The 15,920-nt window shown below is 31.4% G+C and overlaps 1 protein-coding gene across 1 annotated transcript in view; it reads left to right on the forward strand.

Annotated features, from left to right (window-relative positions):
- DMD (dystrophin) overlaps positions 1–15,920 on the forward strand; it is a 2,219,276-nt gene that overhangs the window by 916,082 nt on the left and 1,287,274 nt on the right. Inside the window, exon 42 of the mRNA XM_051991017.1 lies at positions 11,952–12,146. Coding sequence (XP_051846977.1) covers positions 11,952–12,146 — 195 coding nt within the window. The remainder of the gene's footprint in view (positions 1–11,951; positions 12,147–15,920) is intronic.

Here is a 15,920-nt window from a genome sequence, read left to right on the forward strand (position 1 = left end):
CCCTTTAAATTCTTGTAATTAAATGACAATTATATGCTTGCTATTTCTGTTTTTATTGACTAGAAGTACAACTCCCATTTGTTTTTAGCTTTCATTTGATGCATAATAGATTTTTTCCTAGCCTCTTATTTTTATTTCATTTATTTCTTTATCTTGAGATACATTTTTTATATAAAAATGGTTCTTGACCATATTTGTCATATTCGTTTTATTAGATGGTTTAATACATTTACATTTAATATTCTACTTCTTAGGCTGGTTTTTCTTCCTTTGTTTTTGAGTTGGTTTTAATCACCTTCCTCTTTTAAATCAGTACTATTTCTGTGGAACTAAATTTCTTTACCCTATTATGATGATATTTTCAAAAAAACTTTACCCAGCTTTCCAGCACAACCTATTCTAAATTCCTTGAATTTATTTTAATTGTTGTTTTCTTTCTTCATTTTTATTTAGTTTTATCTATTTCTACCCCTTCTTTTGCCCCCTTTCTCAACTTATTAAATACAAGATTCAAAATATTTCCCCAATAATAATAAAAATATTAGTAGTAGTAGTAGTAGTAGTTCTTGTGTTGAATCTTTTTCAAAGAAACTTTGCTTTGCATCAGTTTTTTCAATGTTTCTCTTCACTTACAGTCTATTTTGAATTTTATTTTTTATTCATATAATATATTTTTGATTATGTTTTCTTTATTCTTTATAAATCCATCTGAAGTACAAGATTTGAATTTCCTTTTCCTGTTTAAATGTTATGTTTTCATGTAGATATTGCCTTTGTAGAGATTTCTGCATCTTCTTTTTTTTATTCCTACTATGCCCCATTCTCAGCATTCTGACATTCTGAGAAATGTCAGATCATAAAGGAAATGATCATGGAGAAAAGTAGTGTCATGTATTAAGTATCCATATTAGTTATGATATCTTCAGATTCATACAATTTGCTCTTAAAATTATCTGTATCTATTCCTAAACACAGTTAACTTATCTCTGATCCTATATCATTCTGAATGATGACTTATAATCTTCTTATTGAGATGGGATGCCATCCAGGACTATATATCACTTTCTTTTCTTTTTTTTTATTACAGCTTCTTATTTACAAAACATATGCATGTGTAACTTTTTAACATTGACCCTTGCAAAACCTTCTTTTCCAAATTTTTCCCTCCTTTCTCTCACTCCTCCCCCTAGATGGTAAGTAGTCTAATACATGTTAAATATGTTAAAATATATGTTAAATCCAATATATGTATACATTATTTATACAGTTATCTTGCTGCACAAGAAAAATCAGATCTAGAAAGAAAAAAAAAACCTGAAAAGGAAAACAAAATGCAAGCAAACATTAACAGAAAGTATAAAAATTCTATGTTCTGGTCCACACTCAGTTCCCACAAGCCTCTCTCTGGGTATATATGGCTTTTATATGGCTTTCTTCATCAATGAACAATTAGAAATTATTTGAATCATCTCATTGTTGAAGAGAGCCATATCCATCAAGAATTGATCATCAGATAGTCTTGATGTTGCCCTATATAGTGATCTCCTGGTTCTGCTCATTTCACTTAGCATCAGTTCATGTAAGCCTCTCCAAGCCTCTCTGAAATCATCCTGTTGGTCATTTCTTACAGAACAATAATATTCCATAACATTCATATATCATAATTTATTCAGCCATTCTCCAATTGTTGGGTATCCATTCAGTTTCCAGTTTCTAGCTACTATTAAAAAGGGTGGTCACAAACATTTTTGCACATATGGGTCCCTTTTTCTCCTTTAAGATATCTTACCACAAAATGAGACTGAATGCTTTGCTTTGTCTTATGACTTCAGTGGTATAATGAATTGCTAGGTGAAAAAAATTCTTCTACTAATTCAGATAAACACCTTCACTGCAGTTTGTTTTCTGAAAGAGTTGTCTAGAGCAGATAATTTAAACCTTTTCCATTTGTGACACTTTTTCATACAGGAAATTTTTGCATGACCCCAAGTATATAGGTATAGAAAGTAAGTATACAAATCAAAACATTTACTGATAATAACTCATAATGTCATAATCCATGAATTCAGTTATAAGACCCCATATGAGATCCTCTAACCCCAGTTTAATAAGCTAGGGGTCTAAAAGACTAAAAGATTGGATGTTTAGAACAAAAAGCCTGTATGTATCAGAGGTGGCACTTGAATCCTATTTCCTTTTTGTTTGATACCAGCCAGTGTGATACAAAGCTATACTTTGTTTCTTATATTATTGAGGTATCTGTAAAGATATATTAGAAAAAGAATTTGCAAAGAAATTGATTTTCAAAGATTAGGCAGCATTTGTACACCTAAAATGTATATGATATAAATATTTGCATCAAAATTAATGGAATTCCAATAAGAAAACTTAATTTCAATATAAGAATGCATTTTTACATATGGAAAGAACATAGATATAAAATTTCCTATTACAGTGGTTGTGTTATTCATTAAACTAAACTAAGATTTCAAGTTTCTCCTTTCTAGATATGCCCGTCTATCAGTATCTATAGAAGTGATGTATTTTTAAGAAGGAAGAAGAGATTAGGTTACTAAATGCATAAACATCTCATCATTTTGTTTTCTGTAGAAATTTTTTTTTCCTATGGAGTATTATCTGAGGATACAAAAGAGATCATTGAAAAGTTTGAAAACCAAAAGATATTTCAACTATGTGTAATTGGCTAACATGAGCTAGACAGCTGTCTAATAATGATAGTTATATAATTTTTTTCTAAATATCCTAAAATTTCTCTGAGATAGAGATAATATGAGAAAGAGAATGAGGGAGAGAAATATATTAATTTATAAAGATGAATGGATATAGATAGAAATAGATTAGCTCTAATCTAATAGATTAGATATAGACAAGTATTCTTTTGGTAATTAAGAGATTTTGTGAGAGTCTCATAAAATGAATGTATCAAGTTTTAATATTCAAAATAATAAATGTCCACATTTATTCAATATTAATATTAAACAGATATTTAATATAATCCATGATTATGGAAAGTCAAGTAAATTTTCAATGACAAAAAATACATTTTTATATATTTCTAGAGCTTATTAATCAAAATGAGTATGCCAAATTTTAATGTATTAACATTAACATTTTAAGCAATTTTAGCAACATAATACAAATGAAAAACAAAGTAGAAAACCCTTCAATTATAAGTTTTTGAATGGGCACTACTTAATATAAGAATAGAAAAATATATTTGATTTATTAAGAAATATCTAGCTATATCTACAAAATATTATTTGGACATTATTTTTTACTTTTAATGTCCTTAGAAAAGCAAAGTTAATTATGATTTTTGGCTGGTTTCTTCTTAAATAAGATCAAATCAGATTCATTCCAATTAAATAGCCCTCTGATAAGACAAGCTAATTATTAATTTTGTTATTCTCTCTTATTTTACAGCTAAGCAACTACAATATTTAATATCTTAACAAATATTTATGTTTTATTTCCCAAGTACTTTACATTTAAACAGATCTGCAGAGAAATAGGGTAGCCAGCAACCACCTTGCAAAAATAAAATTTTTGATTGCGAAGGATACATTTAAAGACCAGAGAAGATATTTCATCAGATATTTAGAAAAGATAGTTCATCAGACCCTCAGAGAAGTTATGTATTGAACGTAATAACATCAGGGAATTGAGGTCTTGGAGCATGATATATACCCCCTTTCTATATCATTTACTCTTAAAATTCCTAACCTCAGATAATAGATAAAGCCAGATAAAAATTATGGCATTCAGTATCTAACTTTGCTTAGTTTTGCTTCTTCTTTTTTCTTTCTGCTCTTTTCCTCTTAAAAGGGATCTTAAAATAATAGTATATGCTGAATGTGATGTACCTTAACTTACTACTTCTTTAGTACTTTTCAACAACAAATACTGGACTGATTACTAATTGAATGTAAAGATAAGTGATAAAGATTTTATCATGTAGTATATTACCCAACATAAATTCTTTGACTATATATTAATATTGAATAGATTAATATACTTTGTACATTAGAAAAATGTGATGGGTTTAAATAGCTAAATGTGATTTTTGACACTTCTTTCATAATCAAATATATGTCTATCTATTCTAAAGGTAAATAACTGATATGATTCAACATTTAACAGAAATGTTAACAGAACAGAAATACTGATGAAATATTCCCAAGTCACTTAACATTCATCCAGTTCTAATTTTATAGGGAATTATGAGGGTTAATATCCATCTTAAAATAGCTAACTTTATAGTTATGAAGTATTTCTAACATGAAAGTTAGATAACATGTGGTTATCTTATCAGACACTCATGGAAGTTATCTATTGTACTTAATGAGCTCAGTAGGGATTGAGCTACTTTAGACTATGACGCAAAGTTTTAAAAGGTTGCGTTTGAAGTAAATGTCATCTTTCAATTCTCCAGAAAAATATTTTTACAACCCAGTAGATGGAAATATTTTCTTTTATGTAAAAGAAAGTGCAAACTAACAATCAATGGACTGTTTAATATGTATGGAGGCATTTTAGTGATACAGTAGAGAGCTAAATTTTGATTTAGTAAGGCCTGAAATCAGATCCTTCATGGGATAATTTCTAACTGCAGGATACTAAACAAGTAATCTAAACTCTTTATTTCAATTTCTTCTACTGTAAAATAAAAATAATTATAGTATCTACCTCATGGGATTGGTGTAAGAACCAAATGAGATTGTGTATGCAAAGTTTTTTGAAAACTTAATAGTGCTAACTCTTTTCTTAAAATTAATGAATTAATTTATTTATAAAGCATATACATGGGTAATTTCCCAACATTTACTCTTGCAAAACCTTTTGTTCCAAATTTTTCCCTCTTTCCCCCCACACCTAACTGTCAGGTAGTCTAATACATATTAAATATGTTGAAATACATGTTAATTCCAATATATGTATACATATTTATTTATACAGTTATCTTGCTGCACAAGAAACATCAGATCAAGAAGAAGGAAAAAAAAAACTGAAAAAGAAAAAAAAAAAGCAAGCAAATAACAACAGAGAGAGTGAGAATGCTATGTTGTGTTCCACATAATATTCCCATGGTTCTCTCTCTGGGTATGGATGGCTCTCTTCATCACTGAGTAAGTGGAACTGATTTGAATCATCTCAGTGTTGAAGAAAGCCACATCAATTCAGTATTTTTTACTTTCAATTTTATTGATCTCTCCTTTTATTTTTAGAATTGCAAGTTTGGTAATTGATTGGAGATTTTTAATTTGTTCTTTTTCTAGCTTTTTTTAGTTGCAAGCCCAATTCATTGATCTTCTCTTTCTCTATTTTATGCAAGTAAGCATTTAGAGATATAAAATTTCCCCTTATTACTGCTTTGGCTGCAACCCACAAATTTTGGTACATTATCTCATTGGTACATTCTCTTGGATGAAATTATTGATTGTGTCTATGATTTGCTGTTTCACCCATTCATTATTTAGAATGAGATTCAGATAATTAATTTCTAATTACTTTTTGGTCTATTTTCCCCTGACCTTTTATTGAATATAATTTTTATTGCGTCATGATCTGAAAAAAATGCATTAACTATTTCTGCCTTTGTGCATTTGATTTTGAGGTCTTTGTATCCTAATATATAGTCAGTTTTTGTATAGGTCCCATGAACTGCCGAGAAGAAAGTGTACTCCTTTCTGTCTAAATTCAATTTTCTCCAAAGATATATCATATCTAGTTTTTCTGATAATCTATTTACCTCTTTAACTTATTTATGTTGTGATTAAATTTATCTATCTCTGAGAGAGGAAGGTAGAAATCTCCCACTATTATAGTTTTGCTATCTATTTCTTCTTGCAACTCTCTTAACTTCTCCTTTAGGAATTTAGATATATGTTTAATATTGATATTGCTTCATTATCTACAGTACCTTTTAGCAAGATATAGTTTCCTTTCTTATCTCTTTTAATTAGATCAGTTTTTGCTTTTGCTTGATCTGAGATCAGGATGGCTACCCCTGTTTTTTTTATTTTTTACTTTTTTTATTTCACCTGAAACATAATAGATTCTGCTCTGGCCTTTTACCTTTACTCTGTATGTATCACTCTGCTTTAAATGTGTTTCTTATAAACAACATATTGTAGGATTCTGGCTTTTAATTCTGTCTGCTATTTACTTACATTTTATGGGAGAGGTCACCCCATTCACATTTACAATTAAAACTACTAATTCTATATTTCCTGCCATCTTTTTAACCCAAAATTATACTTTTCTCTTTCCTTTTTCCCTTTCCCTCCTCCCCAATATTTTATTTATGAGCACTACTTGCCTCTCTCTCCATTTCTTATACCTTTCCCCTAGAATTTCTGTTTTTCCTTCTATTTAGCCTACTCCTTCCCTTTTTGCCTTTACCCTCCCATTTTTCTATAAGGTGAGAAAGGTTTCTCAGTAAAACAAAATATATCTAATATTCATTTTTGAACCAAATCTGATGAGAGTAAAATTCACACAATAATTGTCACCCTCCCTTCTTTCCCTCAATTATAATAGATTTTCTTTGCCTGTTCCTGAGATGTGATTTCCCTCATTTTACCTCCACTTTCCCCTTTTTTTCTATTACAATCTCCTTTCCATCTTTAGTTTCTTTTTTATAATAGTAATATCAGTTTATACATGTGTTCTCTATGTATACCCATAACAGAAATAGTTCTCAAGAGTTTTTTTTTTCTTTTTACCTTTTTATGCTTCTATTGAATTCTATATTTGGAGGTCAATTTTTTTTGTTTAGCTCTGGTCTTTTCATCAAAAATAAATAGAATTCACCAGTTTCGTTGAATGTTCATCTTCTTCCCTGAAAGAAAATGTTCAATTTAGCAGGGTAATTTATTCTTGGCTACATTCCAAGCTCTTTCATCTTTTGGGAATATCAGATTCCAGGCCCTTTGATCCTTTAAAGTGGAAGCTTCTAGGTTCTGAGTAATCTTTATTGTGGTTCCTCTGTATTTGCATTGTTTCTTTCTGGCTTCTTGTAATATTTTTTCCTTGGTCTGATAGTTCTGAAATTTAGCCACAATATTCCTTGAGGTTTTAAATTGGGGGTCACTTTCAAGAGGTATTCAGTGAATTCTTTCAATGGTCATTTTACTTTCTGATTCTATGACATTTAAGCAGTTCTTTTTAATGATTTCCTGAAAAATAGTCTCTAGGCTCTTTTTTCATCATAAATTTCAGGGAGTCCAATAATCTTAGATTGTTTCTCCTAGATCTATTTTCCATGTCAGTTGTTTTCCCAATTAGGTATTTTGTGTATTTTTTTTTTATTTTTTCATTTTTTTTTTGTTTTGCTTGACTGATTCTTGATGTCTCTTTGAGTCATTCATTTCCATGTATTCACTTCTGAATTTTAGTGATTTTCTTTATTTACTTTTTTTACTTCTTTTTGTAATTGTCAAGTTGAATTTTTAAATGAGCTATTTTGTTCTATGGAATTTTTTTTCCATTTCACAAATTCTGTTTTATAAGGAGTAATTTTCTTTTTCCATTTCACAAATTCTGTTTTTATGGAGTTTTTTTTTTCTGTTTCAGTAATTCTATTTTTCTAGGAGTTGTTTTCTTTTTCCATTTTATCAAATCTACCTTTTAATGAGTTTTATACCTTTACCAAACCCTCTTGCAAAGTTTCCCTTTCTTTCCCCATTTTTTTTTTCTAGCTCTCGTTTAAGATCCTTTTAAATTTCTTCTAAAAAAGCCTTGTGTGATGGGGACCAAGTTTATCATTTTGGGGGGCTTCATCAGAAGACATATACCTTTAGTTTCCTCAGGTTTGATACCTCTTCTTCTTTTGCCGTAGAAGATATCTATCATCAGAGTTCTCATTACTTTTTTACTCATTTAAAAAAAAAAAAAAAAACTTAAGATGTGCTTTTAGGGCAGGAGAAGTTTTCCAAGATTCCTCTAAGTTAATGCAATTGAGGTGAGTCAGTGCTGACTCATTCCTGGTGCTGGATAGGCATGGCCAGGTCCTGTGAGATTCTGGCTAGGGGTTCACTATTTACATTTGTGTTTGTGTTGGATGTTTTCTAACTTCTCTGCTGATCTACTGGCTTGCAGCCAAAGCAGAGTAGCCAGCACTGCTGTAGATTCTTCTCTGTAGATTCTCTGCCACAAGTGAGTCTGAACTACCACATGGATTCTGCACCACCCTGGGACTCTGTGCTATCTGAGCTGGCATTTGTACTCAGCTGCTTGTGCTGGCTGCCTCCCTCCTGTTTCCAATTGAAACAGACCTTTTCTGGTGATCTTCTAAATTATCTTCTGTTGGTAATCTGTTGCACTCCCAATATTTGTGGGTTCTGCCAGTCCAAAGCAAATTCAGAGGCTGGGTTTGCTAATTAGTCTGAGGGTTGTAGGAGAAGGTCAGAGAGAAGTGTGTGTCATCTCTGCCATCTTGGCTCCATCCCCTGAATATCTGCTAACTCTTGATATTATTGATGATGGTGGAAGTGATGATGACTTTAATTCCATAACATGATTAATATAATGGTTTGTTATATAAAATGAAGATTATAATTAAGGAATCCTTTGTTCTATCATTAATGGAAACTGGGTTCACATCAATATTAGCAAACTCTGTAATAGTAAAATGTGGTAATATCATCCTTGTACAAAGTAAAGAAAATTGACCTTAAGAATCAAAAGAATTCACATTTCCATACTTATACTACTACTTAAAAACTTACCAGTAATCTCTCATACTTTCCTCTTATGGTTGTGAGAATTAAATGCTATCAATTTAATAAATGTATTCAAGTATATAAGATTATTGAATCATTAATAAAATTAATGAAAAATTTCAAATTTGAAATTAATTGTTCTCTTAATCATAGAAAATTAGCCAAAAATTAAATGCAGAAAAAATTTTAATATTATAACTTCAAGTGTTCTCTACACAGTTAGAGGCTCAGAAATTTGTTGTTGTTGAATCATTTTTCAATTTTGTCCAACTCTTTGTGACACCATTTGAGGTTTTCTTGCCAAGAAGAATAGTTTGCCATTTCTTTCTCTAGCTCATTTTATAGATGAGAAAACTGAGGAAAATAGAGTTAAGTGACTCACCTACGGTCATAAAGCTCATAAGTGTCTGAGACCAGATTTGAACTAAGGAAAATGGATCTTATTGACTCCAGGTCCAGCACTCTATGCACTATGATACCACCAAGCTGCAATCTAGAAGTTTAGAGTTGTACACCAAATCTGTCACATTTATAACCCACATTTATAGATATAATATATAAAAGCATGTGGTCAGCAAAAGTATGATACTGATACTACTGTGCTGCTTTTAAAAAAATCCATACAGGTACAAAACTAAATGCAAAATAATTATTTATATGTGATTTTCACACACACACACACACACACACACACACACATAGCACTTAATCTTTTACTATCTAATTGGATATTTTTCCACCAAACTAATTTAAATTGTGAAATAGTCTACTAGCTTCTATTTTCTATCAAATGAACTGGGGAAAATAACATTTCTTTCAACTTAGATCAATATTTCAGCGTTAACATTATAGTAATTTGAGAGAAAAATAATTAATTGGCTAACCTATAATTGATCTGATTCATTTCTATTTTTTATTTATTTATGAATATGTATATTTAAATAGATTTTCCCATAGATATATACCCTAGAAGTATGGATACTCAAAAATGAATTGTAAGAAAACAAGTTGTATAGATTGTTATCAACTTTACATATGTGGACTGTTCTGAGAAAATTGATTTTTAAATAGTGAGAGCTCATCTGAAGACATGGGGAAAGAAGAGAGGGACACTATTCTTGCTTGTTTCTGGTTGAAAAGGGCTGGGCATAGAGTTCAAAGATAGGAGGGGGCCGGAATAGAGACAAAGGAGAAGAGGAAGAAGAACACTCTACAGATTGACATCTTGTGGTAAGCCAGTGGCATACATGAGGTACCGAAGCATGGACAAGGGAAGACTAATATGTAGTGGCCAGATATATGGATGACTTGGCAGATGGAACAAAGTTCTCTCTTGTTGCAGAATTTTCAAGCAAAGCTTTTATGCAACTGTGGAGGTGCTGGTCTCTCCACACTTCTGTTTTCATTTGGAAGAGGAGGCTTTTATTGGGACAGGGAATGTTGCTGGAGGGAGGAGGGATTTGCCATAAAGTACAGAACTGAGGAGCCAAAGGGAGGAAAGATGACACATACGTATATACTCAGAGAGAAAGAAAAACAGAGAGAAACAGAATGACAGAGGCAGACACAGAGAAAGACAGGCACAGACAGAAAGAGACAGACAGACAGACACAGAGACACAGATTCATAGAGAGAATAACAGAGACAGAGACAAAGAGAAACAAAGAGACACAGAGAGACAAAGAGAGAGCACAGTACTGTAAAATTAACCTAAGTGGTTTGGGAACATAAATTTCTTTCAGAATTCTTTGAGAAAAATTACATTTGCAGAAAGAAAGAGAATTGTCTGTAATCAAATAACTTGAATTAACTTTTACAAAGTGGTTGTGCTAGAAGTTTTAGGATTCTAAAAGTGAAACTTTCAAATTAAATAAAAGAGAAGAAAACAGTAATGTAGCATTTATTGGGCAAGTTTAACTTCTTATTAAGTTATGAAAGATTTGTTCTGTGAGCAAATAATTAAATGATTCCTTTTATTTATTTCACATTTGTGGGTTGTGGTCTTTTTGTGAAGACACCATAGAACTATATGATTCTGTTTACAGGTCTAGTGGAGAATTTTTGCAAAACCATTGAAACCATAGTTTTCAGTTGACCCAAGCAACAAAACTTCTTTCCAAAGGCACTTAGTCTTCAAAGATACAGAAGTTGTGGTGACTAAGATTACATCATCAGATAGGTTCTGATTACAATTAATTTTCATTCTAAAATTTTAGCTAAAATAATTCCAAGACAGTCCTGATGCCCTGGTATGTTAGCCCTCAGAAATATAGTTCCTATCTAAATTGGTCAGTCAAATTTATTTGCTCTTTCTCAGGGCAGGAAGGAATCTAGGGAAAGTAGTGAAGACGAGAGCAGAATTGTGATCTGGTAAATCCTAGAGCAATTTTATTTGTAGTTTTAGGTTACTACCGCTCTCAGAAACCCAGAACAGAAAAGGGCTGTTGGCAAAAATGGGAGTGATGTCTACTACACTTAACTTTAAAAATAGTTGGGGTACTATCAAAATATAAATTGCACTCAGAAATATCAAAATACAAAGCCATTTTCTAATAACTTTAATTAACACGTAATTCCTTCACAAGAATTAGTAATGAGACAGAATGAGAAAGCAAATGAGCACATACTAAATATTCATAATGTTCTGGGTATTGTATTGAGCACTTTCTAAATGACTCATTTAATCTTCACAACAATCCTGAGAGAGAATTGTTATTATCACTTCTATTTTGCAGTTGGGGAAACTGAGGCAGAAAGTGGTTAACTGATTTGTGCAGGACCACATGACTAGTATGTGACTAGGGTTAGATCTCAACTCGGTTCTTCCTAACACACTCTTATCCACTATATTTAATTATCTCATAATATTGTGATTGGGTGGAGAGGGAAATGTAGTTAAAGAATACCAAAAATACAGAAGAGTATTCACCATGTCTCTTCCTCCCTTTTGTCTCTTGCCTGTATTATGTTGCTTTTAAGTACTTCTTAGATCATGTTTAGCATAACTTATCCCAGGTTGCTAAATTCCAAAAGAGAGTTTGGAAATATCTTCATCTTCTTTGATTTAATTGAAATTTCTCTTTTAAAGGATATGCATTTGTAATCAGTTTTCATCTGTTTTATATGGATGGAATTTAGATCAAATCACTGGGTATCTTTCAAATTATTAGGAAACTAAAAGAACATTCTATTGTATATCTATACCAGCAAACTGTTCGTGAAGAAACAACAATGGTGATGACCGAAGGTTTGCCTTTGGAAACCTCTTATGTGCCTTCTACTTATCTTGCTGAGATTCTTCGGGTCATACAAACCATATCCGAAGTGGAATTTCTTCTTAATACCCCTGATCTCAATGCTAAAGACTTTGAGGACCTGTTCAAGCAAGAAGAATGTCTGAAGGTAAGATTAAAATATTTCCATTAAAATATTTGTGAATATATTGTTACTGCTTTGTGACACTATGATTCACTGAAAAAGACCACTTGGTTGGAGTCATGGAACTAAATTCAAGTCTAGGTTTTGCCACTTGCTATATTTTTAAGTGTTATATTTTAAATTATATATATAAAATCTTAAATAAGTTACTTAACTTCGATTGTCAAAATTTCCCCATTTTAAAAAGGAAGTTGTTAGGTAAGATGAGCTTTAAGGTACCAATATCTCTAAATTGATAAAACTATGAAATATATATATATGTGTGTATGTGTGTGTGTGTGTGTGTGTGTGTGTATGGAATGTGTGTGTGCATTGTTAATCCTTCAGTTCATAATGACTCTGCAATTCAGGAGTATATATAGGAATACAGATTCATAGATAGGCTGTTCAATCATTTTTCAGTCATGTCTGACCCTTTATGACTCCATTTGGAGTTTTCTTGGCAAAGATGCTAGAAGATATGTCATTTCCTTCTAACACACAAACCTAGTATGGCAAAGGACCTAGATTCAATAATTAAAGATGTCAACTTCATTTTGAACAAAGCTTTCAAGAAAACAAAAAAGAAAAATAAAAGAGTGAAAGATTGATTCTTCCAACAAACCTAAACAAAAACAATTTTTTTACATATATGCCAAAATTGGGCAGAAAAAATTTGTTTTCTCAGTCACAACTCACAATAGTGAGAAAAAGTATCTAGCATATAAAAAACACTGAATAAATTCTTGTTAAAACAAATTAAAGAGGGGCAGTTAGGTGATGCAGTAGATAGAGCATCAGCCCTGCAGTCAGGACTTAAATTTGGTCTCAAACACTTAACATTTCCTGGCTGTGTGACCCTGGGCAAGTCACTTAATTCCAATTGCCTCAGCAAAAAAGAAAAAAAGGAAAAAAGGAAAAAAAAAAAGAAAGGAAAAAAAGTTGATTTAAGATCTCATAAGCTTAGAGCATGTAACTTTTCTCATTTACAAATTAGTAAAAACCATTGTTTTAGATCTTGATTGTGGCATTTTTTCTGTAATAAAATGTGGATGGATTAAATATAAGAGATTGTAGCATGGCATAAAGTATATAGAGTGAACCCCAGATAACTTCCATTCACATCCTTCCTCTGACACAAATTGACTTTGTGAGTCTGGGCAAATCAGTGAATATTTCAGTGGACAAAACCAACAATTTAGCACTAACAATGGCTGAACAGGTATTGATCTGCCTTGATAAGGGAAAATATATCATTGAGAGCTTCTACCAATAACATCGGCAAATCAGTTCAAAAATATTACTATAATATCTACCATAAAACTTACATATTTAATTAAAAATAAGTACTGGTAATTATAGTCACAAAAAATGTTGCAGTTTCTGAGTTATAGCTAAGAGTTCTGATGCCTGGAACAAGACGGAAGTAGAGGATGTATGAAGAAACATGAGAAGATATTGTAAAAAGTCCATCCATGGGAAGAAAGCAAGATAGAGTAGGGCTGAGGGAGCCGAGAGCAGAGAAAAAATTGAAATTCTTCCTCTTTAATCTGTTGACCTTCACCTTCATTATACTACTTCATGTGGAGCTTCTTTGAGTGACTTGAGTTTGGGTTTAGGTCTTGTTATTATTCAGTTGTGTTTGACTATTTGTGATCCCATGTGGGTTTTCTTGGCTAAAAGATAGAATGGTTTACCATTTTCTTCTCCAACTCATTTTATAGATGAGGAAACTGAAATAAACATGGTTAAATGACTTGCCAAAGGTCAGATAGCTAAGTAGGTGTCTGAGTCAATTTGAACTCGGGTCTTCATGACTATGAGTCTTGCACTCTATCAACCCACCTAATTGCCATCTTAGGGGAGGAGTATTTTATTCCCCAAAGAATCCAATATTTGCATACATGTACACATATGTATATAAACATATGCATACACACATATGCATACCTTAATCCTTAGCTAATTTTCCCTCAAAAATCTTCTAATCTCTCAAAGCCCCTTTTCTTATGATATTAAGCTCATTTGAATCTGAGATGCTGCTGAAATGTATGGCAGATATGGTAAATAGATGGTTTTCTTTCATAATTTTTGAAAATTATGTATGATAAATATAAATCACTAATCTATAAATCTATATCAGGATTCCCTATCCCTTTTAATAATTTCTTCATACTTAATTTGATTGCTTTTTTCCCAGAAATTTCATTAAGATCCCTATTTCATATTCTATTAATTTGGGAATCTTATAATTTTTGTAAATATTTTTCCATTTTTAACTTAAATTTTTTATATAAATTTATGCATTATATGATATGATTATTCTTTTTTCTTATCTATCTGTGCTTCATTCATTTGTTTTAATTGCTGATTGTTTTTTTCTCTCTTTTTTTCAATTATGCTAGCTAAGAGTATTCTAAAAGATGATTTGTACTGAAAGATTTGTCAAGTGTAGTGGCTGTGACTGGTGAAAGAATCAGGGAAGGTGTTGTTGCTGGTCCAAGATGGTGCAAATCTGATGAGATCCGTTACTCATTTGGGGTCCAAATTCCTTTCAGTTCCCCATCCTTGTATTCCATAATCTTTGTGTCACTTCTTAGTTGCCAACATAATATCTTCTAATTAAACTTTTATTCAGAGCTCTTATCACTGAAACTTTTGGATTAGACAACAAAACTTTCCCGAAACATTTTAGAAGTTGACAGTTATATGGCTTAAAACAAATGTTAGTGTGGGTTATTTTTGTTGTTGTTGTTGTTGTCCTTTGGTTTTGTGTTTTTGCAGAGATCTGTGCTGACTTAGTTTTTTTCAAGAGGTGAGGGGAAGTAGACCCTGGGATTTCACATCTCCTTTGGCTCCCAGAACAGTGGGACAGGGTCAGCTGGAAATGTCTATTAAGGTGGATGGTAAACTTTGGCCTCTGATCTTTATGCAAGTAAGTCTCAGTGTAGAAGTAAATTTTGTAAACTCAGTGAGATTTAACTTCTTACACATTTGATATAAATTTAGTTTATAAATAGAAATATTTTTAAATGTCTCCTAACAAAGAAGTGGATAAAACAGAATAGGGTAAGTTGAGGACAAGCAAAAAGAAGTCCTATATATATTAGATAAATTGAGAAACTGAAAATACAGTACCTTTGATGTTATATATTTTTTTGTTTTGTTGCTGCTGTTGTTTTTTGTTTTCTTTTGTTTAATATATGAAATTTAAGTTATTAATAAGACCAGAAGTTTTAGTTGCAGATATTTATTACTTGATCATACCGATACAAAAAAAAAGGCCAGCTGTTGATCTGCTCTAAACTTGGGAACTGATCTGAAGCAATAGTAGGTCCAGATATCAGACTACTTCAGCACAAAGACTGCTGTTAGTATCAGAACAGTGGAGTTTCTGCAGCACCAGATAGGATGATAGCGTTGGAGAATATTAAGCTAAAGTTGCTGAATCAGTCATCCCTACAGATTTTTATACTATTTTCTAAGTTACATCTTTATATATCAATATATGTATATATAGTTAATGATATTGGAGATAAATATGTTATTTTTATAAAGATAGAGAAATGGATTTCCATAAAATGTTATTTTGCATGTATATTTCAAAATATTCTTGTATCAAAATCAATTTAGCTACTATGATGATGATGAATAAATACATTGAACTTAGCAGATATACTGGAAAGGCTAGATGGTATTTATATCAGTGATGAATGACTATAACTAGATTGTTTGTGGCCACTAGCTTAGGGATGATGG

Source organism: Antechinus flavipes, chromosome 3 (genome assembly GCF_016432865.1).
Source record: "Antechinus flavipes isolate AdamAnt ecotype Samford, QLD, Australia chromosome 3, AdamAnt_v2, whole genome shotgun sequence".
In the NCBI taxonomy this organism is placed as follows: Eukaryota; Metazoa; Chordata; class Mammalia; order Dasyuromorphia; family Dasyuridae; genus Antechinus; species Antechinus flavipes.